The sequence below is a fragment of the Heterodontus francisci genome, chromosome 19, assembly GCF_036365525.1.
Source record: "Heterodontus francisci isolate sHetFra1 chromosome 19, sHetFra1.hap1, whole genome shotgun sequence".
NCBI classification, from domain to species: Eukaryota; Metazoa; Chordata; class Chondrichthyes; order Heterodontiformes; family Heterodontidae; genus Heterodontus; species Heterodontus francisci.
Window position 1 is genome coordinate 67,664,532 of NC_090389.1, and position 25,251 is coordinate 67,689,782.

A 25,251-nucleotide genomic window follows, 5' to 3' on the forward strand; every position below is an offset into this window, starting at 1 on the left:
AATATGGTGATAATAATGGGAGTAAAAGAAATCACAGCTATGCTCATGTATCCCAGGAGATAAGATGGCAGCTGTGTGTTTTCATAACTATATGGGGCTGACTTTCATAAATGTTTCTATCCAGTTTTCTCTTCACTGCTGCAGCCTTTTAAGAAAACAGAATTGATAATTTCAGAGACTAAGATGGCTGAATATTGCTGGAAAAATTCTCAAAATAATGCGGGGAACACACAAGGGCAAAATAACTGCAGCAACTGTCTTCTACAGGCCATCAGTCCACATCAACCACACACATAATAACGTTTGGTGATCTGTGCAAATAAGCATCTGGTGACTTGTTTATAGCCATGCAACACGTGACAGAACGTGACAGAAAATCACTTTTGACAGACGTTCAGAGGTGAGTTCTTAAACTGGTATCATCTTTCCCTTGTTTTAGTCCAGTAATTATGCAGTACGCTTTCATGTTGCTATATATTTGTAAGTGAAACAAGATAATTTCTAGCCAGCCAATACAACAGTTTATCTAAACCAATTTCTGTAAAAAGTGTATTTTCTCCTTGATGTACTTAAATTATGGAGGCAGTGGCTTGGTGGTAATGTCACTGGACTAATAATCCAGAGGCCCAAGCTGAAGCCTTGGGGACATTGGTTCGAATCCCACCACAGCAGCTGGTGAAATTTGAATTCAATTAATATAACAAAATATGGAATTAAAAAGCTAGTCTAATGGTGACCATGGAACCATTGTCGATTGTTGTAAAGACCCATCTGATTCACTAATGTCCTTTAGTGAAGGAAATCTGCTATCCTTACCTGGTCTGGTCAACATGTGACTCCAGATCCACAGCAATGTGATTGACTCTTAAATGCCCTCTGAAATGGCCTAGCAAGCCACTCAGTTTCTCAAGGGCAATTAGGGATGGGCAATAAATGCTGGCCTTGCCAGTGACGCCCACATCCCTTGAACAAATAAAAAAAATAGCATGGTCAACTATCATCCATTCTGCACCCCTGCCGATGTTGAATGTCACCATCATTGAATCTTAAGGCAAGAAAGGAGGCCATTCAGCCCACTGCCCCCAGGTCAGCTCTCTAAAAGAGTGATCCACGTGGGCCATTTTCCTCCTCTTCCTCCATGCCCATTTAATTTTTTCAAATATTTAATCACTTCCTTTTAATAAGCTGTAATGGTTTCTGCCTCTCTCACTGTTTCTGGTAGGGCATTCCATGTCCTAAAAATCCTTTGTGTAAAATCAATTCTTCCAACCTCTCCCTTCATTCTTTTTGATTTTAAATTACTAAGCCACTGACTTGGGGAAACAGTTCTTCCCCCATTTACTTTTATCAAATTCCTCCCATAATTTTGAACAGCTCTATCAGATCTCCTCTCAACATTCTCTGCTCTGGTGACAATTTCAGATTTCTCTAATATTTCCTCATAACCAAAGCCTCACATGCCCACTGTCATTTTGGTAAATCTCTCCTGTACCCACTTTGACATCCTTTCTAACATAGGGCGGCCAAAACTGGGCATAACTGTTGCTTAACCAAAGATTTCCTTGCAGCTGATTTCACCTAATTTTTGACTGAATTCAGGAGAAAATAAAACACAAAAATCGGTAAACAATGCACACATTCCTCAATACACAAATCAAAAGCTGAAGTCTTGCCAGATAAATAATTAAGTGATGAAAAACAGCCTGACAGTTAAATGATTGTTCATTTTCTCATGCAACAGTTTTGTTTATGGCTTCTGGCAAGTTAAACTCTCCATAATTCTGACTTCATCATATTTAATTATGTATTCACACTGAATGTTCTGTTTGAAGCTCGCCTGTTATGATCAATTATATATCAACAAAACACGGCACATCATTTGATTTCTTTACTTTCGTCCTATTGGAATGAAATGAAGCTCTCATGTTTGCATGCAATTAATTAATAGAATTTTGATTAAGAACAGAAATCATATACTGCAGGACCAAACCGGGGAGTGGTTAATAAACACTTGTGTACAACTGATTTTTTGCAAATTGAAAACGTGATAATTATTTCTAAACACTTTAAAACTATTAATTATAGTTGATCGCTTAATCGCCCTGACCACATTTGTTTATTTTAGATTAAAATAAACAAATCCCCACTCCCACATTGATGCTGTCTTGCACATCCCTTTCACATACTTCAATTTTCACCTCTTCTCCAGTCAAGGTACAGAAATACTGGAATATCCTGAGTGATCACTCAGTGCCTGGACAGAGAGTACTGTCAAGTCTATTTGACTGTGTGGGATGGTGAATTGGGGTCACAATAAAGCCCAATCCCGGCTTCATCTGAAATCACACATGCATACTTTCCTGCAGGATTGCAAACTGGTGCAGGAACCTTAGCTAAACCTACAGGCTCCCCCACCCCAACCCCTCATTCCGCACCCCTCCAACTCAGAAGACATCTGTCACCTCAGTACAGACCAGCAATCAACCTTCTTGTTCCATATCACGCAGTTAAATATTGATTTGATCTATTGAGCTCCTGGAGGAGTTGTGATGCTGTTTTCGTTCAGTCATCTACAAGTCTTGTAAATACTAAACCTCTCCAGTTAGTCTTTCACACTCAAGAAAGAAACAATACACGACCATCAGTGATGCAACATTCCTTGCAATTGGTTTGTATTTCCTTGAGTCATTTGAGACAGTTGAGGGGTCATCAAATCAATGTTTTTAAAATGATGAAGGTATTCTATGAGATAGATACAGAGGACTGAAATTTATACCCCCGCCTGAAAACAATGGTGACCCACCCACACGGGCCACATGCCAGCCTGCTCCTGCACTGAGAAACTTGTCTCCTCCCCTCTCCCCATCAGTGTTCCACCACAGTTCCCCAGACGGGGATCTGAAGGCGTGAGAGTGCCGGCCGGCAGCAGGAAGATTGCACCAGGACAAACAGCAGGAACGTGAATATAATTAATTCAATGATTTTAACTTAGTTAAATATTTAAATGGCGGTCCCGTCACCAAGCGGTGGGGGAGTGCCGCCACAAGGCCTTGCCACCGTCGGCAATATCTGACTGGGACCTCCCGGCGTCGGTGTGTATGGCAGCAACCCCAGCCATGAACCCCGATGTCGGGGCGGGGTGGGGGGGGGGGGGTCTGTAAAATTCAGCTCAGAGGAACTATTTTCTCTGGTGGGGGAAATCTAGAACTAGGGGGCACAATCTTTATATTAGAGCTAGATCATTTAGGAGTGAGAGCAGAGAGCATATTTTTACACAAAATTTAATGGAAATTTGGAACCTGCTCCCCCTAAAGGCTTTGGATGCTGCGTCAATTAAAATTTTCAAGACTGAGATGGATAAACTTTTGATCGGGAAAGATATCAAGTGTATCAAGGGATACAAAGCAAAGGCAGGTAAATGGAGTTGAGATACAAGTCAGCCATAAGCTCGTTGAATGGCAGAACATCCTGAAGGGCTGAATAGTCTACTCACGTTCCTATTGTATACAAACTCATCCTGTTGGGCTTCACTTCATGTTAGGACTGAAAGGTGAGCAAACCTTCAGGCAGTCAATTACATCTAGGTCCTCATTTTATACTGAATTCTAAAAATGTGCATCTAAAATATTCACATTCTGTACAGTCTTATCTACATTACAGGGTTTGAATTTCACATTGGTTGAATCTCAAAATGCACAGTTTCCCATCCAGCTGGCTTTATTGTACAATTAAATATTGGCTGCAGTGCCTCTGTATCAGTCTGACTACTACTGTAATGTTTGTCTGCTCTACAGGACACCCAACTAACCTAATATAAGGGTTTGACTGATGTAAAACTTAAACCTGTCACTTTGGTCAATTCGGATAAAATTCTGTCAGTCGTATGCTGCTTCATACACCCAAATGCATAGCTCATAAAACCCTGGATCTTATAGTGTGCATTATGTAGGGAACTCTGTTTACTGACAGCTAGTCTACGCTGTCTCAATGGTGAAACAACCTGATTTACATTCAGCAAATTGTAGTTATTGCAATGAGCAAAATCATGGAAGCCGAATTATCGGTACATTATGAAGCTGACTGGAGGAGATTAACTTCAAAAAAAAATCATTACTACAATTTCCAAAATGCTGCAGAGAACTGATTTCTGTAACATAAGGCAGCAGGAAAGTCTGACGATCCTTCACACTGAGAGAATCAGACAGCTCAACTGTCTCATTTCTCATTTTATAAATATCCCTTATTTTACAAGGATCTGCTGGCAGCCAGAGCGATGCTAATGACCAGTTGAATGTAAAATTGGATGGTCAAGTGTGCATGCACCCAATGCATTAGACCAGCTTCTGGTCAAGTTCAACATGTGCCTCAATATGTTGATGCTATATATGTAATTGATGTTATTTGGTCCCACTGAGCTGCATGTTATTCACCTGTCACCGCCACGGCCCATGTTAATGATCTGGTCGGGACGCCCCCTCCGCCCCCCCCCCCCCCCACCAATCACGTGGAGGGGGCGGGCTCTCCCATGCCAGCAACGGCGTCGGCTGCCTGTGCACAGGCTCTGGCATCATTTTTAAAGGACAGTCGGGTATTTAAAATTTTTTAAGTTATACCCCCTGCCACTGTACTGATTAAATAATCTGCCATCCCTTTCCCACCCCCAATAACAATAAAATTCATTATTTGCCCTCTCCACCCCCTCCCAAAAAACAGTTACCTTCCACACTTGACTTTGCACCCTCAAAACTGAATAAAGTTCACAGGTCACCCCTTCGCACCATCCCCTAAACTAATGATGTAAATTTGATCCCATTCCGCCGCCGCCCCCCCAACCCCCACCACTGCCAGACAGGAAAGTGAAGGCGCGCCAGTGACAGCCTCCGCTCAGAAGATGACGGCCCAGCCGTAAGATTGCAGCTAAGTTTATTTAAATGTATGCATTCTGGTCATTTAAATATTCAAAGCTGGGTCCCGGCGCCCGGCGCCCAGCGGTGGGGGGGCCGCCATGAAAACTCGCCACCACCGGGAGGATCGGGCCTAGCCCTCCCGCTGCTGGTCTCCGTGCTGGGCCACTGCCGGATTGATCTTCCGGCCCCCTCCACCACTCCCGCCACAGAGCCTGACATCGGGAGCTCTATAAAATCCTGGCCAAAATTTAACATTGATCTTCCTAGCTCCTCTCCCTGTAGCACAACTTATCCATACATAATGGGCTGAAACGTTTCGGGCCGACTGCCAAAATTGGTGGCAGGCGAAAACAATGGCGGCTCGCCTGTGCGGGCTGCACATCGCAGAGCCACCAGATATTAAGCATGGCAGCTCATTTAAATAGCTGGGGGGGGGGGGACCGCCCCTCACCCCCCCCCAATGATGTGGAGGGGCGGATTGTCCGATCCCAGCAATGGCGTCAGCTGCCTTTGCGCAGGCACTGATGCCATTTTTAAAGGGCTTCGAGCCCTGCCTTTCAATTTAAATATTTAAAGAAACATTGATTTTAAAAATAAATAATTTTATCTGGCTCTTCTCCCACCCCCACAATAACTACAGAATTAATTACTTGCCCTTTTCCCCCGCAAAACACTTACCTTGTCCACCTGACCTCCCCCCTCCGGAAGTCCATAAACGTTACACTATAACCCTTCCCACCATCCCCTACACCTATGATACGGCTTTGACCCTGCTCCCCGGCCCCCCGGCACTGAAAAACTTAACTGCTCCCCCGCCCCCCCCCCCACCCCCCACCCTGGTTCCCCAGATGGCAATCCGAAGGCACGGGAGTGCTGGCCTTGGCGGAATGATCACACTGGGACAGATGGCGGGAGCGTAATTGGTAATTAATTCGTTCATTTTAATTAATTTAAATATTTAAATGGAGCTCCGAGCAGCGGGTGGGGTGGGGGGGGGGTGGTGGTTGTTGGCCACCATGAGGCTTCGCCATCGCCAGCAATATGGGGCCGGGCCTTCCTGGCGTCGAGATCTGTGGCAGGTTTCCAGCCCCTCCTCGCCACTAAACTCCGATGTCTGGGGTTGGGGTCAGGGGAGGGGGGGTTCTGTAAAATTCAGCCCGATAGGTGCATGGGTGTTTTTGTACAGTAATTCCAGTCCTAGCATATGGTATATTTTTTGTTTTATTGCAAGACTTCGTTAGAAAACCTTTTCCTGCAACTGTTTTGCTTGCAGCTGCAATTTAACTTGCAGTAAACAAGATTCTCAGGTTGGCTCTCTCACAGTCATTATTTTCTGATTCTGTGAAAACTGAGTCCATTTATTTCAAATGTATGGTAGATCTTGAGGGAGATCATAGAAAATGCAATAAATATTAATAAACATTTCCACATCTGAGTGTTCATGCTAAAGATATTTAGATATTACAGTGATGGCACAAGACAGAAAAAATGTAAGTACCGTGGAATTCTTTTTGTGGTTGCTAGGCAGCAAGTATTACATTTTTCAAAATAATGTTTGAAGCTGCTGTGGAATAAGCTCGATATAAAAATGATTTTTTTTATCATTGGAAAATGCTGTTGGTAAAATTAGCAAAACCTTCACACACAACAACAGTGGGTGAGTTATGGGAGACAGCTGCCAACTATGGGACCATGCCCCAGTGAGAAATCAGCACCTTCAGAAAAATTGAGGGAAGAAACTTTCAAAGCAATAAAACAAAAACCTGTGATTGTCTTTGATCTGAAAGTACCATGTAAGTGGTCTTAAAAAGCGACTAAGATCTTGTTAGGCCCAGTCCAGGTCGTCCAGCTGGTGGGAATAATGTTATCCTTCCTATGTCTGAATGAATCAGGGCAGCTAGTCCAACTGCACTACCTTAAAGGGAAAACATGTTTTCCCTTCGACTTTGTTGAGAGAAATCAGAGCCATAAAACTGGCTAACTAATGCACACAGAGAGAATAACAAGAGGCATTTCTTCTTAAACTTTGTGTTAGCTGTGATGACCTAATACTTAATGAAATGAAACAGCCACCACTTTAGCTAACAGTACTGGCCTAGATGTTACTTATGGTGAATAAGTGTATTACCTGATTTATGGTTTCTTTTTAGCAAATGCTGATATCATCAACGAGCTAATGGATTTGTGACCAGGGTTAACAGTGGCGGCAGTTGTTTAGTGATAATGGTGTGGAGTACCCTAGCTAAGCTAGTCAGGCGGAAGAAAAACTATGTCCTGACTTTACACTTCGCCAACTGTGGATCCACTTTATTTTGGCACTGGTCAGCTTTTTTGAATGGCCTGTCATGTCTGTGACATAGCTGTGTCGTGTCCTTATCAGGCAGGACTCAAGTATCAAGCAGCATTTCAGAGAAGGTTTCCAACACAAAAAAAATTCCATTGATGTAACTCAGTCCCTACTTAGCTGTTTGAACTTGGATTCTAGGCCTATTTTTATCATTGAATGAATCATTATCACTGGCTCAGATTACATATCTCTGTGGTCCATTGAATTGTGCAATCTGACAAGTTGCTGTGAGTAGTGAAAAATATATAAAGTGCCTGGTAGGTCACAGTGCCATGGAATTTGCCTGTTAGAGTCCACCAAGAGACAAGTCTCAGGCACGACTATGAAGAGAAAACTCTCCAGATTGATTAAATGGGTCAGAGTTCAATTGAATACACTGTCGTAAAAAGGGACTGAAGAGAACAGAATGGAGTCCCTGTCTATGCCATTATGACGAGAAATTTCTCCATTCTGAGGGAATAAATTTACACTCCTATCCTAGCTAATATCTGAAAGAAAACCTTTCTTTCTGAGCCTTACCTTAGTGACCTATGCTGATCGGAAGGTAAATCCCAAATGGAAAATAAATTAAACATCCCATATAAAGATGTAATGCTTTGCCATTGATGAAGCAACTAAAGGAGGATGAAAGCTCTGCTCTATGGGCTAGCTATGGCTACAGTCCAAACTTGTGACTAAGGAGCTTAAGCAAAGAAAACAGGAAAACAAATCATAAACCATTCAATTAAAGAAACACATTGCTTAAGAACACCCACTAAGCGGAGTGGGGAAATAGTTTTCTTGTATTAATCTCTGCCTGCACCAACAAAAGCCTGGAAGAAATACAAATTCCATCAAACTGCTCCATGGAGGTAAACATTTAATAAAAGGTCAACAAATATTTTATGAACACATGTTTCTTAAATATAAAATGAACAAGTACTTTGAATAAAAATCATTCCTCCTTGACTTTCCTTCACCTTTAACCACTTCACTGCTGGTATTTTCTGAATATATTTCCTTTTTAATATTTTATGATCTAGAAAATTATTATAAAGTGCAGCAAATCTATAGTCATACAAAGTATTCATCTCTATTTGCAACTATTCTGTATGGATACTTCACTAACAACAACTTGTATTTATATTCCACCTTTAAAGTAATGAAACGTCCTAAGGCACATCAGAGAAAAGTTACAAAGCAAAATTTGACATAGAGCCACACAAGGAGATATTTGGCAGATGACCAAAAGCTTGGCCAAAGGGGTAGATTGTAAGGAGCATCTTGAAGGAAGCAGGAGAGATCGAGAGGTGGAGAGCTTTACGGAGGGAATTCCAGAGCTTAGAACCTTGGCAGCTGAAGGCACAGCCACCAATGGTGGAGAAATTAAAATCAGGGATGTCCAAGAGGCCAGAATTAGAGGAGTGCCGAATTGCATGGCTGGATAAAATTACAGAGGTAGAGAGGCGTGAGGCCATGGAGGGATTTGAAAACAAGGGTGAGAATTTTAAAATCAAGGTGTGGCTTAACCAATGTTTGTCAATAAGCACAGGCATGATGAGTGAATGTGATGTGGTGAGAGTTAGGACACAGGTAGCAGAATTTTGTATGACCTCAAGTTTATGAAGGGTAGAATATGGGAGGCCAGCCAGGAGTGCATTGGAATAGTTATGAAAGGGACAACAATTTATATGTAACACACATAAGACAATCCCTCACTGAGACACCTTCTGATATTCCATGATTTGGGGTATAACACCCACTGCTTCTATTTATCTTACCAATAGAAAGACTGATTAAAACGGCCTCTGCAAAATGTTCTTCACTAGCACATATTTATATAGTAGCTAAAGGTAATGTTAAAATGAGATTGTTACCATACTTTATAATTTTATGAGGAATAGCACCTCATCATTCAATAAGGCACTCTACAGCCTTATAGACTCAACATTGAGATCAACAATTTCAGATCAGAACCTCTCTTTTGGGATGTCAGCTGTTGTGATGATTCTGCTTTCCCATTTACATCTCACCTAGACCCATCTTCTGTTTCTTTTCTTGCCCCATTGCCATCTCCTTTTGCCTTGCACCAAACTCCCTTTGTCATTTCACCTCTCCTGCCTTCCATCCGATTACAGACTTCCCCTTTTGCTCTTTCCTTCCCTCCCCCTGTACTCGCTTAAAACCTGTTGCATCTCTAACTTTTTCCAGTTCTGACAAGTGGTCTTTGACCTGAAACGTTAACTCTGTTTCCTTCTCTACAAATGCTGCCAGACCTGCTGAGTATTTACAACTTCCCTGTTTTTATTTCAGATTTCCAGCTTCCGCAGCATTTTAAAAATATATTTTTTAGTATTGACTGAAATTGACACAGTGAACTATACATGTCAGTATGATTTACTAAGCTGTCTTATGGCAGTGTATTTCAAATCATGCTATTTAATGTTATACAATATAATCGCACCTCTTGTTTAAATACTGTACAAGCTTTAAACTCTTGATTAGTCTATCTCAATAATATATACTGTGGCATTAAACCAAGGGCAATTTCAGGAAATAGAATGCAGCACAAGTAAATGGTTTCTATAGATAATAACAACATGTTCTTCTTGCTGTTTATATAGTGAGGAAAATGCTCCAACTAACGGGTAACAATTAATAACAATGATGACTAGATCCTTTCATGTTCATGCTTAGAAAATACATGATCATTCCAACATCTAACGATTTTAATTTTGAATTTGAATTGCATGACATATAGTGATTGTGTAGGAAAATTTAACATTTATCAAATGCAAGATTCCGAGTTCAATGACTCATCACATGCAATATTTGTATCCCGGTCACCATTTGCAGCTTAGAAATACCATAATACCATAATAATTAATTTCTAATGTTACACAATTCTGCCTTATTTGCCCTGATTTTCTTCACTTATCACATTCCGATGAGCAAAATTAGCAACTGTTCCAAACATTTAAGTAATCTTAGATTTAAGATCAATCAAAAATGCTGCCATTTAAATGTGGTTTATATGTAATTTTTGGTTTAGAAAAAAGGCTATTAATGAGTGATCACTAGATTCGTCAAAGACTTTTTATGATGTGAGACTGATGGCTTCAGAGATAGAAAATGATGCATTGCTCTCAATACAGCCTGGCCTACCACACAACCAACTGATACAAGTCCTAAAGAATGGAACTGCATATCACCTTAGCGTTCACACAATGTATCAAAACTATTCATCAGCTAGCTGATTGTGGTAGGTAGTTTTCTGTAAAGATTCATAGCTATATTCTTGCTGAGCTTTGTTGAAGGCAGATACATTCTTAGGTTAGTTCTGTAAATGCCCCATAACAATATTAGTGCTCCCTCACTTGCCCTTTCGTCCTTTATTATAAATTGATTCTTACAGCACTAAAATATTGCATCATTCTAGTCAATCGAAACCATATATTTTCACAGGGGAAAAATCTGACATTTACAAAGATCAAGCATTTTATAGTTATTCACAAATCCTGAAAATCCCATTGCCAATAACTTGAGCATAAGAAAACCTTTCCTGAACTTCCTTCCGATAAAATATTTTTTGTGCTGTCTTTAATTAATATCATAAGCTACAGATGTCTTCTGTATTAAAATGTTATTCTTTTAATTACTTTCTGTGCATGACGAATGCTCAGAACTTTTTTCACATATACATTACCGTGGTAATTTTCTTGTTTTTAGACATGTTTATTGGATTTATTAAGAAATGCATTTTTAATTCATTATTATACCAAATGGAATAGTTATACAGCAAAAGGCTCTTAATACAACACCTCCCCTGATGTACCCTAAAAGGTCAATATTCCATTAATTTGGATACTGTGCAGTATATTTTTTTTTTAGAACATTACAGCACAGTACAGGCCCTTCGGCCCTCGATGTTGCGCCGACCTGTGAAACCATCTGACCTACACTATTCCATTTTCATCCATGTGTCTATCCAATGTCCACTTAAATGCCCTTAAAGTTGGCGAATCTACTACTGCTGCAGGCAGGGCGTTCCACGCCCTTACTACTCTCTGAGTAAAGAAACTACCTCTCACATCTGTCCTATATCTATCACCCCTCAACTTGAAGCTATGTCCCCTCATGTTTGCCATCACCATCCGAGGAAAAAGACGCTCACTATCCACCCTATCTAACCCTCTGATTATCTTATATGTCTCTATTAAGTCACCTCTCCTCCTCCTTCTCTCCAACGAAAACAACCTCAAGTCCCTCAGCCTTTCCTCGTAAGACCTTCCCTCCATACCAGGCAACATCCTAGTAAATCTCCTCTGCACCCTTTCCATAGCTTCCACATCCTTCCTATAATGCGGTGACCAGAACTGCACGCAATACTCCAGGTGCGGTCTCACCAGAGTTTTGTACAGCTGCAGCATGACCTCGTGGCTCCGAAACTCGACCCCCCTACTAATAAAAGCTAACACACCATATGCCTTCTTAACAGCCCTATTAACCTGGTTAGCAACCTTCAGGGATTTATGCACCTGGACACCAAGATCTCTCTGTTCATCTACACTACCAAGAATCTTCCCATTAGCCCAGTACTCTGCATTCCTGTTACTCCTTCCAAAGTGAATCACCTCACACTTTTCCGCATTAAACTCCATTTGCCATCTCTCAGCCCAGCTCTGCAGCCTATCTATGTCTCTCTGTACCCTACAACATCCTTCGGCACTATCCACAACTCCACCGACCTTAGTGTCATCTGCAAATTTACTAACCCACCCTTCTACACCCTCTTCCAGGTCATTTATAAAAATGACAAACAGCAGTGGCCCCAAAACAGATCCTTGCGGTACACCACTAGTAACTAAACTCCAGGATGAACATTTGCCATCAACCACCACCCTCTGTCTTCTTTCAGCTAGCCAATTTCTGATCCAAAGCTCTAAATCGCCTTCAACCCCATACTTCCGTATTTTCTGCAATAGCCTACCGTGGGGAACCTTATCAAAAGCCTTACTGAAATCCATATACACCACATCCACTGCTTTACCCTCATCCACCTGTTTGGTCACCTTCTCGAAAAACTCAATAAGGTTTGTGAGGCACGACCTACCCGTCACAAAACCGTGCTGACTATCTCTAATGTACTTATTCTTTTCAAGATGATTATAAATCCTGTCTCTTATAACCTTTTCCAACATTTTACCCACAACCGAAGTAAGGCTCACAGGTCTATAATTACCAGGGCTGTCTCTACTCCCCTTCTTGAACAAGGGGACAACATTTGCAATCCTCCAGTCTTCCGGCACTATTCCTGTCGATAATGACGACATAAAGATCAAGGACAAAGGCTCTGCAATCTCCTCCCTAGCTTCCCAGAGAATCCTAGGATAAATCCCATCTGGCCCAGGGGACTTATCTATTTTCACACTTTCCAAAATTGCTAACACCTCCTCCTTGTGAACCTCAATCCCATCTAGCCTCGTAGCCTGAATCTCAGTATTCTCAACAACATTTTATTTCTCTACTGTAAATACTGACGCAAAATATTCATTTAACACTTCCCCTATCTCCTCTGATTCCACACACAACTTCCCACTACTATTCTTGATTGGCCCTAATCTAACTCTAGTCATTCTTTTATTCCTGATATACCTATAGAAAGCCTTAGGGTTTTCCCCGATCCGATCCACCAATGACTTCTCGTGTCCTCTCCTTGCTCTTCTTAGCTCGCCCTTTAGATCCTTCCTGGCTAGCTTGTAGCTCTCAAGCGCCCTAACTGAGCCTTCACGTCTCATCCTAACATAAGCCTTCTTCTTCCTCTTGACAAGCGCTTCAACTTCTTTAGTAAACCACGGCTCCCTCGCACGACAACTTCCTCCCTGCCTCACAGGTACATACTTATCAAGGACACGCAGTAGCTGCTCCTTGAATAAGCTCCACATTTCGATTGTTCCCATCCCCTGCAGTTTCACTCCCCATCCTACGCATCCTAAATCTTGCCTAATCGCATCATAATTTCCTTTCCCCCAGCTATAATTCTTGCCCTGCGGTATATACCTGTCCCTGCCCATCGCTAAGGTAAACCTAACCGAATTGTGATCACTATCACCAAAGTGCTCACCTACATCTAAATCTAACACCTGGCCGGGTTCATTTCCCAGTACCAAATCCAATGTGGCATCGCCCCTGGTTGGCCTGTCTACATACTGTGTCAGAAAACCCTCCTGCACACACTGGACAAAAACTGACCCATCTGAAGTACTCGAACTATAGTATTTCCAGTCGATATTTGGAAAGTTAAAGTCCCCCATAACAACTACCCTGTTACTCTCACCCCTGTCGAGAATCATCTTCGCTATCCTTTCCTCTACATCTCTGGAACTATTCGGAGGTCTATAAAAGACTCCCAACAGGGTAACCTCACCTCTCCTATTTCTAACCTCAGCCCATACTACCTTAGTAGACGAGTCCTCAAACGTCCTTTCTGTCGCTGTAATACTCTCCTTGATTAACAATGCCACACCCCCCCCTCTTTTACCATCTTCTCTGTTCTTACTGAAACATCTAAATCCCGGAATCTGCAACATCCATTCCTGCCCCTGCTCTACCCATGTTTCCGAAATGGCCACTACATCGAGATCCCAGGTACCAACCCATGCTGCAAGCTCACCCACCTTATTCCGGATGCTCCTGGCATTGAAATAGACACACCTTAAACCAGGTTCTTGCTTGCCAGTGCCCTCTTGCGTCCTTGTAACCATATCCCTGACCTCACTACTCTCAACATCCTGTACACTGGCACTACAATTTAGGTTCCCATTCCCCTGCTGAATTAGTTTAAACCCCCCCGAAGAGCACTAGCAAACCTTCCCCCCAGGATATTGGTACCCCTCTGGTTCAGGTGAAGACCATCCTGTTTGTAGAGGTCCCACCTACCCCAGAAAGAGCCCCAATTATCCAGGAAACCAAAACCCTCCCTCCTGCACCATCCCTGCAGCCACGTGTTCAACTCCTCTCTCTCCCTATTCCTCGCTTCGCTATCACGTGGCACGGGCAACAACCCAGAGATAACAACTCTGTTTGTTCTCGCTCTAAGCTTCCACCCTAGCTCCCTAAATTTCTGTCTTAAATCCCCATCTCTCTTCCTACCTATATATCTAGTTGGAACTTGTTCCTGAGCATCCCCTTTGGATGGATGTGTCTGTTAATATAATGCCATTATCTTATGCTTGATGTAACATTAGGGGCTGGATTTTACTAAGCCCACGACACGGGCTCCATGGTGGGGAGGTGGCGGTGCCAAAAGATTTTTTTGGCAGAGGCCTGCCTCGGAGGTTGACACCAGGAAGCCCGGCCCAATCCTTCCGGCGGCACCCCACCACCACTGGGAGACCAGACCTCAATGTCCATATTTAAATCATTCTAACAAACCAACTTAAATACTTACCAGCAATCGTCCAGTCCGCCGGCACTCCCGCTCGGGGAAAGCAGATGTGGCACCGGTGGGGAGGCGGGTGGGGAGTTAAGATTTTCAGTGCAGGGGGTGGATGGGGTCAAATAAGCATCATCAGTGGAGGGGATGGTGGGAAGGGGTGAGCATTCAACCTTATGGCATCTGTGGGTGGGGTGGGTGGTGAGGTCAGAATTCAAAGATAAGTGTTTTGGGGGAAAAGGGCAAGTACTGTAATTTTTATTGGGGGGCTAGAAAGGCGTTACAATTTTATTTTGTACATTTTGGGGGGGATATATCTTTAAAAATTCAAATTTCCAGCAGGGCTGACTTCTCTTTAAAAATGGCGCTGCAGCACCTATACAGGCAGCCATTGCTGGGGATGGACAACCCACCCCTCCACATGATTTGGGGAGGCGGGCCACCCTGGCTATTTAAAAGAGCCATTACACGGCAGCTCTTAAACGTGTGGGCCTCCATTTTTTGAGCTTGCCACCGAGAGCGATGGCAGGCTCTTAAAATCCAGCCCGAGGTGTGTTTTCATGGCTTACTTACTCCTTCTTTGCCGTCCAAACTACACAGTTAAATCATGCAATGTACCAAAAAATAAAAAAAGTTTATCTCCATACTTCATAAAATTATCATAGAATCTTGCTGTCTAGAAGAAGGCCATTTGGCCCATCCTGTCTGTACCAACTCTCTAATTAGTCCCACTCCCCTGCTCTTTCCCCATCGTCCTGCAAATTGTTTCTTTTCAGGTATATAATTGGTTTGCTTACTACAACTTCTTTCCTGCAAGTTAGAGCATAATTAGTTTCTCTCTTCTTAGAAGTATGTGTATGTAATTAATCTCTGTTGACCTATGCAGAATGTGTAAGGGCAGCACAGGACATTTAGAGGTGGAGATCCATGACAGGCAACCTTCTGGGAAGAAGATGACACCAATGAACGAACGAATATGTAATTGTTTTGCCAGATTATTCTATATAACCGTAGTACACGGTTATCAAGGTTTTTTTTAACTGCTTGAGCGTTTTGATTCAGATTCACAGTTTACTGTTACTCCTGAGCCGAGAAATATGTGAAAAACTTTCCAACCACAAATACAAAAACATTCAGCAAATAGCCTGGAGACAGCCTTGAATGCTTAGATCTCAATGGAAAAAATCTTTCACTAGCTGCTTTAATTCCTCACACAGGGGAGGTAGGAGAGCAGAAACTCTGCATGCATCTCATGAACGTTCCTCTTCCCTCCTGTGAATACAGAGATCAATCTTTGCCCTATTATTAAAGCCTCTCCGTGAAGGGCCATTCTTTGCTATTACCGCAGACTGAAACAAAAGACACTTCAGGAGATATAATCATTGCTGCCTAGTTCTTTTTCCTAGGTCATCACAATGTAACTCATTCCTTTTTTTTTCACACATCCCTTTTCCTTTCTTCAGTGTTCTTTTATGCCTCATTGAATCTATTAGGCTTGTTATAGTGTGCTTTTGAAAACCCTACTGAGTGCAGCCAATGACAGAATCTGAGCTGCTGGCATCAGGGTAAGTAAGGCTTCTTCTGATGCGAGGGAAACTGGACAAAATGCAAAGGTAGAAAGAGTCCACGGCTTGTGTTCATTTTTCAATCTGGTTCAAACAGCTTATTCTTATTTTTAACAGTTGTCCATTAAACATTTCAGAGTAACATTTCCAACATTATTGCCTAGCAGTATTGGGGCAGTGATAAGTGGTAATTAATATGCATTTAATAACTTTGAATGTTCACTAAATTAGTGATTTTTTTAGTAAGTAGACAGTAATTTGCATCTACCTATGAGGCAGTTTTTTTTTTCTGAAACAAAGGTTAATTAATACAGTAACCGAAAAGTCCAATCAACTCAAGTATGTAGAAGAAGCCAAAACCACAACCTTACCTGGTAGAGGAAGGGTGGAGTCTAGTGAGATATTTTTAAAATCGATAATTTGTAATTTCTTACATTGCAAGCAACCACAACAAATGATCGTAAACACAGTGGTGCATCAGGTTCTGATCACTGATATTGCAGCATGCTTAATGTTAATGTTAGTAAAGACAACGCCAGCCTGCAAATCAAGTCTGCCATAATTTAACTACAAACACCAGTTTGATGTTAATCCTGCTACAGAATTCATTCGAGCTGCTATTTATTGTGAAACCTCAAAAAGTTCCATTTGCTTTCTTTGCTGTAACTTAAGCTGCTGTGGCACCCAGATGGACCACAGACAAGGCTATGCTTGGAAGCATACAAGGGGGATTGGGGATAAATCAGGGCTTTTACACTCCTGTATATAGGTACAACTAGTTGCGTTTTGCGTTGCTGTCAAGTTAAGATGTTTCTAAATATCTTACTAACTAAGTAAGAAAAGTATAGGCACAAGCGTTTATTATTATACATTGCATCATTATAGTCTACTATTTAATTCTCTACTAGTATTGTAAAAGGTTCCACTCGCAACACAGTTCCATCTCTTTCTGCATCTGTTGAATTATGGGCTGCAAATTCATAAGTATATTATATGTCACTGTCATTTGACATTGGCTCTATAACTTCTACTTTTATGATGTAGATGTCGTAACAAGCTTTATCAATAAAATAACCAAATGGGCATGAAAGATTTTCAATTTAAATTTAGAAGTCAACAGCCAAAGAAACCAGAGAGTGAGGAGACTACATTTCAGGTTTGGCTGGCATTCACATGTGCCTGTTTTCAGTGAACAAGGTTTGCCTGTCCATAGCTGAGCCAGTAGAGGGAACAGCATGTAGCAATGGAATGCTCCTTTTTGGGCAGAGAGGAAAATCTGGCATATTCTGTTGACCTTGTGATTGCTGAAAAGTATTTATTCCAGTCACGAATAAATAAATATTTCTAACAATTCTTCCCTTGCAGCTAAAGAGGTTAGCATGGCAATGTAAGGTAAGAGTGAGTGATCTACCAAATGCAGCAACAACATTAAGTACAAGAAAGAGGCTAATCCATGAGAAACAAAAGCAAAATACTGCAGAAGGTGGAAATCTGAAATAAAAACAGAAAATGCTGGAAATACTCAGAAGTTCAGGCAGCATCAGTGCAGAGAAAAACAGAGTTAAGGTTTCAGGTCCGTGTCCTTTCATCAGAACTGCTGAGTATTTCCAGCATTTTCTGTTTTAATCCATAAGAAACATATGCATAAATTCGTTATACAGTACAGACCGGTTTTCTTCAGACCTAAAATTAGCAATGATGCAGTATGCAAAATAGTCCTAAACACAAAACTAATGCTATGTTATTTCTATGTATTTCAGAACTACCTTATATGGAAGGACAAGAGCTGATCAGCCTATTTATAAAGCCATTTTATTTGGTGATATTGAGTTGACTGGTTTTGCAAAGGAAATTACCTTAATCCACCAGTAATAACTGAAGGAATCACATAGCCAGCAGCAGAATTAGATACTATAGATGTCAAACTGCATTAAATTCTATTTCTTAGAAGGAAGCATATACTGAGGAAACTAGGTTCCTTCATTCAGACTATGAAGCAGTGCTCAGATGATGCCTATATTTCTATAATTTCAAATGTTAAATATAACTATGTAAGCATATATAAACTTACCTTTCCAGTGGACTTTGGTCCCTTCCAAATGCAGAAATAACAGATAATCCAAGCAGCAAGAAGACATAGAGCTAGTTCCCATCGTATTTTTCCAATATGGTCAATTCCACTTGATAATCCAAGCACCCTATGTCTGAGGATCATTAATAATATTTTATTAAAAACCTTTTGAAACAAATCTCTTTTCACTACACACTACAATATGCACCAGATAAACTGGCTGCATTTTCCCAGATTTTTTTTCCGCAAAAATTTATAATAGTTGGAAATAAATGTGAACATACATACCAAATGATACCAATCCATAGACACATTTAGAATTGCAATTCATATTTTGATGAAGTTACCACAAGTCGCAAAGCTACATAAACTGTCTTTATGGAATTCTATCATATTAACATGTCAATTAGGTTGCTACAAATCTAAAATCTATCCAATAATCCCGATTCCTCACTAAGTAATACAGTTTTTGGAACACAGACATTCAGGATTTTAAAGTATTGATGCAAAATTTACATTGCATAAAGGGATGGTCATTTGTTTATTTACTCCAACTCATCATATCGATCAGAATAAATATAAAGTGTGCACGCTAGGAGTTGGGGGGAACATGGATTGGGAGATTCTCAATGTTAGGAATGAGAGGAACAAAGGCTGATAGTGTAATGAAAAGAACTGAGTGTGGTGGAGAGGTCATCAGATTGAATTATTAGCCATCTCAGGAGAAAGGGTTTGGGGCAAGAATAAATGTGCAGGAATACAAATAAAAAGTGCTGGAAATATTCAGCAGGTCTGGCAGCATCTGTGGAGAGAGAAGCAGAGTTAACGTTTCAGGTCAGAGACCTTTCATCAGAACTGATGGGTTCTGATGAAAGGTCACTGACCTGCAACGTTAACTCTGCTTCTCTCTCCACAGATGCTGTCAGATCTACTGAGTATTTCCAGCATCTGCAGTATTTTTCTTTTGCTTTTTTTAAAAAATAAATGTGCAGGGACTGGTAAGAACTATGCTAGCACACTATGTAAAACTCTTATATTTCAGTACAAAAGAGAATTTTTTTCATGGGAAATGCAGTTTATTATTTTATTCTTATTCGGTGTGATCTAACATTCATATACCACGTGGTGGAATTAAAACTGAGGGAGGAATGGAAACTACCTTAAACCATTGTCCACCAAATATGCACTGAAAAACCATTGAAAAGATAAGGCGGTTCAATTTAATAGCCCCCAAAAATGGGCACTGGGATTGAAACGCGGGATTAACCTGCACCTATTGATTTTGGCGCAGGCAACATGCGAACTGCGTTGTTAAATAACTGCATGCCTCAGCATTAAGCCCAAAATTGAGAGAGGCTAGCATCAGTTAAAGCTATCCTGCACTATTTAAAGCCAGCCTACACCTCTTAAAGGAGAGACGCACTGTGGCTGGAGCAGGTGCTGGTAGTCAGATTCTGACCTGGGAAAGACAGAAGAATTGTACAACATGGGAGGGAGCAATCTCCAAGATTTTCTGATGCTGCACTGGAGGCCTTGGACAAGGAGATGCAAAGGAGGAGAGATACTCTCATTCACAGTGCAGCAGGAGGCCCTCCAGACAAACTTTCAAAAGGTAGTGGAACCAAGCAGCCATGGCAGTCAATGCCAGGAGCCAAGTCCCAACAACCTGGATGTAGTGCCACAAAAAGTTCAATGACCTCACATGAGTGGTCAAGGTCAGTGAATGCATCTTCAAAGGCCATATCCTACCAACTGCACCACCAGCCTCACACTGCTCAATGCACCACACCCCCATCACTCACCAACCAACAATCTCTATCAATCAGGACTTAAACCTAACAACAACAAATATTTATATAGCACCTTTAACAGAATACATTTCCCCAAGGCACTTCACAGGAGCATTATAAAATAAAGTATGACACTAAGCCACAAAAGGAGACATTAGGTTAGAGAACCAAAAGCTTGGTGAAAGAGTTATGTTTTAAGGAGTGCATTAAAGGAGGAAAGCCAGGTGCAGAGGATATGAGATGTAGGGGGGATATTCCAGAGCTTGGGACCTAGGTAACTGAAGGTGTGGTCACCAATGGTGGAGCAATTAAAATCCAGGATGCTTAAGAAGCCAGGATTAGAGAAGCGCAGCTATTTTGGAAGGTTGTGGGGCTGAAGGAAATTACAGAGATAGGGAGGAGCAATGCCTTGGAGGGATTTGAAAACAGTTTGATAACATTCATAGCTTTATCTCACCTTCACACATTTAACACTGCTGCAAGCCTCACACCCACATCTCACAGGTTGCACACACAGCCAGCTATTCTACCATGACAACCGCATTACCCAAATAGATTGTACTACACTCGCTGACGCACTCCCTCTCTCTTACAGGGCAAAGTGGCTCATGACCAGAGGCAGCAGCATTGAATAGGCAACGACCAGGCACATATCCTTCCCCCCATGAGGAAACATGCGCACCATCACTGGGCCTGCCATTGCTGAGATTGAGGCCAGTGGCAGGGCTAAAACAATAGAAGATAGTGATATCCCCTCGATACGTAACACTCCTTCTCACATCTCACTTCCTCTTCATCTGACAATCTCTTCTGATTTAGAAGCTGCAGATGGTGCAAGCATGCACCTCTTACTTCCCCCTCCTCCACCTCATCACAGCCCTAGACTTGTGCCTTTATCCTTTCAGATACCCAAGAAGTGCAAACTGGCCAGGCAATGGTAGCAGAGGAACAGGTGGAAGAGCAAGAAGACAGTGAAGAACGAACACAGTCACTCAGTCTCACACTGACAGCCTCCAGCTCAGATACTGACACCGGGCATACTTTCCAGGATAGCTTACAGTCGGGATAAGCACATGGTGAGATACTGTACACGAATGGACTGTAGCCAGAGCAGGGGGCAAGAGTAGCACAGGCAACAACTCCCCAGAGGGTGAGGTCACATATGAGATCTGGTGCAGAGAACTCAGGTGAGCACTTCAACGGGGCAGGCTACAAGAAAAGGCTGATGGTTATGCAAAATGAATGCTTGGTGCATCAGCAGGCCTGGCAGAAATCTTGCATGTAATAGCCAGGCGCAGGGAGGAATGCGGCACCAACTTTCCACAGGGTTTTGTGCAGAGCTTGAAGCCCATCCTCTCCAGTATGGAAACGGTGGCCAACTCCATTAGCACATTTCTGGACCTAACCATGATGCAGCGTCTGATGGTCAAATGTGTCAGCTTCCATTGTAGCATAAGCAGAAGTCACCCAGCAACAGGATACTGCAGTGGAAGCTCAGACTGCTCTCATGCCAGGTCAGCTTGTTGGCATGCAAGCTCAGACTGCTCCCATCACAGCTGCAAACACCAGCATTCAAAGAGACTTACAGGATGTCACAGCAGTCCAGCAATCTGTCCTCCAGTTGAATCTAGAATTGCTGAGGCACCTGAGGGAGTGACAGGGGCACTGCAGTGCATGAACCTGCTATCCTCTCTCAGGCTGACAACATTCATCCTCCCAGCCAGCACAGACTGCTGCCACCCATACCGAGATTGTGCAGTCTGAACCTGGGCCTTCGAGAACCAGAGCTGCTCTAGGTCATCCTCCAAGGCCAACTGCAGTCTCCTGCACTGACATTCAGCAGCCTTCCACCAGCCTTCAACATCCTGGGGATTACTGTTAACCTGAAACTGAACTGTACCAGCCACATTAATACTGTGGCTACAAGTTGGGGGCGGCACAGTGGTGCAGTGGTTAGCACCGCAGCCTCACAGCTCCAGGGACCAGGGTTCAATTCTGGGTACTGCCTGTGCAGAGTTTGCAAGTTCTCCCTGTGACCGCGTGGGTTTTCGCCGGGTGCTCCGGTTTCCTCCCACTGCCAAAGACTTGCAGGTGATAAGGTAAATTGGCCATTGTAAATTGCCCCTAGTGTAGGTAGGTGGTAGGGAATATGGGATTACTGTAGGGTTAGTATAAATGGGTGGTTCTTGGTTGGCACGGACTCGGTGGGCCGAAGGGCCTGTTTCAGTGCTGTATCTCTAAAAAAAAAGAGCAGGTAAGAGTCTGGGAATTCTGCGGCGAGTAACTCACCTCCTGACTCCCCAATGCCTGTCCACATCTACAAGGCACAAGTCAGGAGTGTGATGGAATACTCTCCACTTGCTTGGATGGGTGCAGCTCCAACAACATTCAAGAAGCTGAACACCATCCAGGACAAAGCAGTACACATGATTTGCACCCCATCCACAACCTTAAACATTCACTCCCTCCACCACTGATGCACAGTGTGTACCATCTACAAGATGCACTGCTGCAACTCACCAACCCTCCTTCGACAGCACCTACCAAACCCAAGACCTCTACCACCTAGGAGAACAAGTGCAGCAGATGCACTGGAACACCACCACCTCCAAGCCGCACACCACCCTGACGTGGAACTATATCGCCATTCCTTCACTGTCACTGGGTCAAAAACATGGAACTGTCTTCCTAACAGAATCATGGATGTACCTACATGGACTGCAGTGGTTCAAGATGGCAGCACCACCACTTTCTCAAGGGCAATTAGGTATGGACAACAAATGCTGGTCCTGCCAGCAACGCTCACATCCCGTGAACAAATAAAAAAAATATTGTGGCCACTGGGGTAGCACTGTGTAGGAGCACTAGGACAGGCAAAAGCACATGGAAGGCAGGCACTAAAGGAATGCACAAGGGTGATATGCAATACAGCATGTTTTGATTTGTAAATTTGGTTTGGAATGTTTATTTTGTGTTGGTTTTTAAATTTGCATCATGGCCAAGCAGACACTGCGACAGTCAATAACTGAGGGAAGGTAAGGTATGGGACTGTTGGGGAATTGGGGTTCCCTATATTGGTATCACAATCGGAAGAGTTGTTCATGGACAGTCCAGCCAGAAAGGGGTTGGGTTGCTTCCTCTCTTTCTCTTCCTCCTCCTGCTCCTCAGCTGCTCAACATGAAGCTGGTGGCAAGGCTATGCCCTCATAATGGTGAGGTTGTGCAGAATGCAGCAGACCACCATGAATCTTGACACACCTGCTCTGTTGAGTGCAGTATGGCTACTCCACAGCGATCCAAGCAGTGGAAGCATTGTTTCAGCACATCAATGATCTGCTCTGTCACATATAGTGTGGCAGCTTGTACTTGGGTTGTGGACCGGTGTCATCAGCCATGCGGTCAGCACATAGCTTTTATCGTCCAGTAGCCAACCTTTGGTTTCTCGTGGTGGCTCAAATGCAGATTGCACAGCAGACTGCCATAGAATAAAGGCATCATGACAACTGCCAGGATACCAGGCATTAACCTGCATGGCTCACAAGAACACAAGAAATAGGAGCAGAAGTAGACCATATGACCTGTTGAGCCTGCTCCGCCATTCAATACAATCATGTCTGATCTTAGGCTTCAACTCCACTTTCCCACCCACTTCCCATATACTTTGATTCCCTGAGACACCAAAAATCTGCCTATCCCAGCCTTAAATGTATTCAATGATGCAACATCCACAATCCTCTGGGGTAGAGAATTCCAAAGATTCACAACCCTTTGAGTGAAGTAACATCTCCTCATCTCAGTCCTAAATAATTGGCCCCTTATCCTGAGACTGTGCCCCCGTGTTTTAGATTCCCCAACCAGCAGAAATAATCTCTAGGTGTCCACCCGATCCAGCCCTTCAGAATCTTGTATGTTTCAATGAGATCGCCTCTCATTCTTCTAAACCCCAGAGAATATAGGCCCAATTTACTCAGCCTCTCATCATAGGACAACCCCCTCATCCCAGGGACCAAGTTAATGAACCTTTGCTGTATATCCTTTCTTAAATGTGGAGACCAAAACTGCATACAGTACTCCAGATGTGGTCTCACCAAAACCCTATATAATTGTAGCAGGACTTCTTTATTCCAGTACTCCAATTCTGAATTGCTTGCTGTAGAACTAGAACTAGAATTAGAACTAGAACATTACAGCGCAGTACAGGCCCTTCGGCCCTCGATGTTGCGCCAACCTGTGAAACCATCTGACCTACACTATTCCATTTTCATCCATATGTCTATCCAATGACCACTTAAATGTCCTTAAAGTTGGAGAGTCTACTACTGTTGCAGGCAGGGCGTTCCACGCCCCTACTACTCTCTGAGTAAAGAAACTACCTCTGACATCTGTCCTATATCTATCACCCCTCAACTTAAAGCTATGTCCCCTCATGTTTGCCATCACCATCCGAGGAAAAAAGACTCTCACTATCCACCCTATCTAACCCTCTGATTATCTTATATGTCTCTATTAAGTCACCTCTCCTCCTCCTTCTCTCCAACGAAAACAACCTCAAGTCCCTCAGCCTTTCCTCGTAAGACCTTCCCTCCATACCAGGCAACATCCTAGTAAATCTCCTCTGCACCCTTTCCAAGGCTTCCACATCCTTCCTATAATGCGGTGACCAGAACTGCACGCAATACTCCAGGTGCGGCCGCACCAGAGTTTTGTACAGCTGCAGCATGACCTCGTGGCTCCGAAACTCGATCCCTCTACTAATAAAAGCTAACACACCATATGCCTTCTTAACAGCCCTATTAACCTGGGTAGCAACTTTCAGGGATTTATGTACCTGGACACCAAGATCTCTCTGTTCATCTACACTACCAAGAATCTTCCCATTAGCCCAGTACTCTGCATTCCTGTTACTCCTTCCAAAGTGAATCACCTCACACTTTTCCGCATTAAACTCCATTTGCCATCTCTCAGCCCAGCTCTGCAGCCTATCTATGTCCCTCTGTATCCTACAACATCCTTCGGCACTATCCACAACTCCACCGACCTTCGTGTCATCCGCAAATTTACTAACCCACCCTTCTACACCCTCTTCCAGGTCATTTATAAAAATGACAAACAGCAGTGGCCCCAAAACAGATCCTTGCGGTACACCACTAGTAACTAA

The 25,251-nt window shown here is 42.8% G+C and overlaps 1 protein-coding gene across 2 annotated transcripts in view; it reads right to left on the bottom strand.

Annotated features, from left to right (window-relative positions):
• Positions 1–25,251, bottom strand: part of slc6a11b (solute carrier family 6 member 11b) — a 213,659-nt gene that overhangs the window by 163,729 nt on the left and 24,679 nt on the right. For both annotated transcript variants that reach the window (XM_068051852.1, XM_068051853.1), the window contains one exon: positions 18,305–18,437. In XM_068051852.1, coding sequence (XP_067907953.1) covers positions 18,305–18,437 — 133 coding nt within the window. The remainder of the gene's footprint in view (positions 1–18,304; positions 18,438–25,251) is intronic.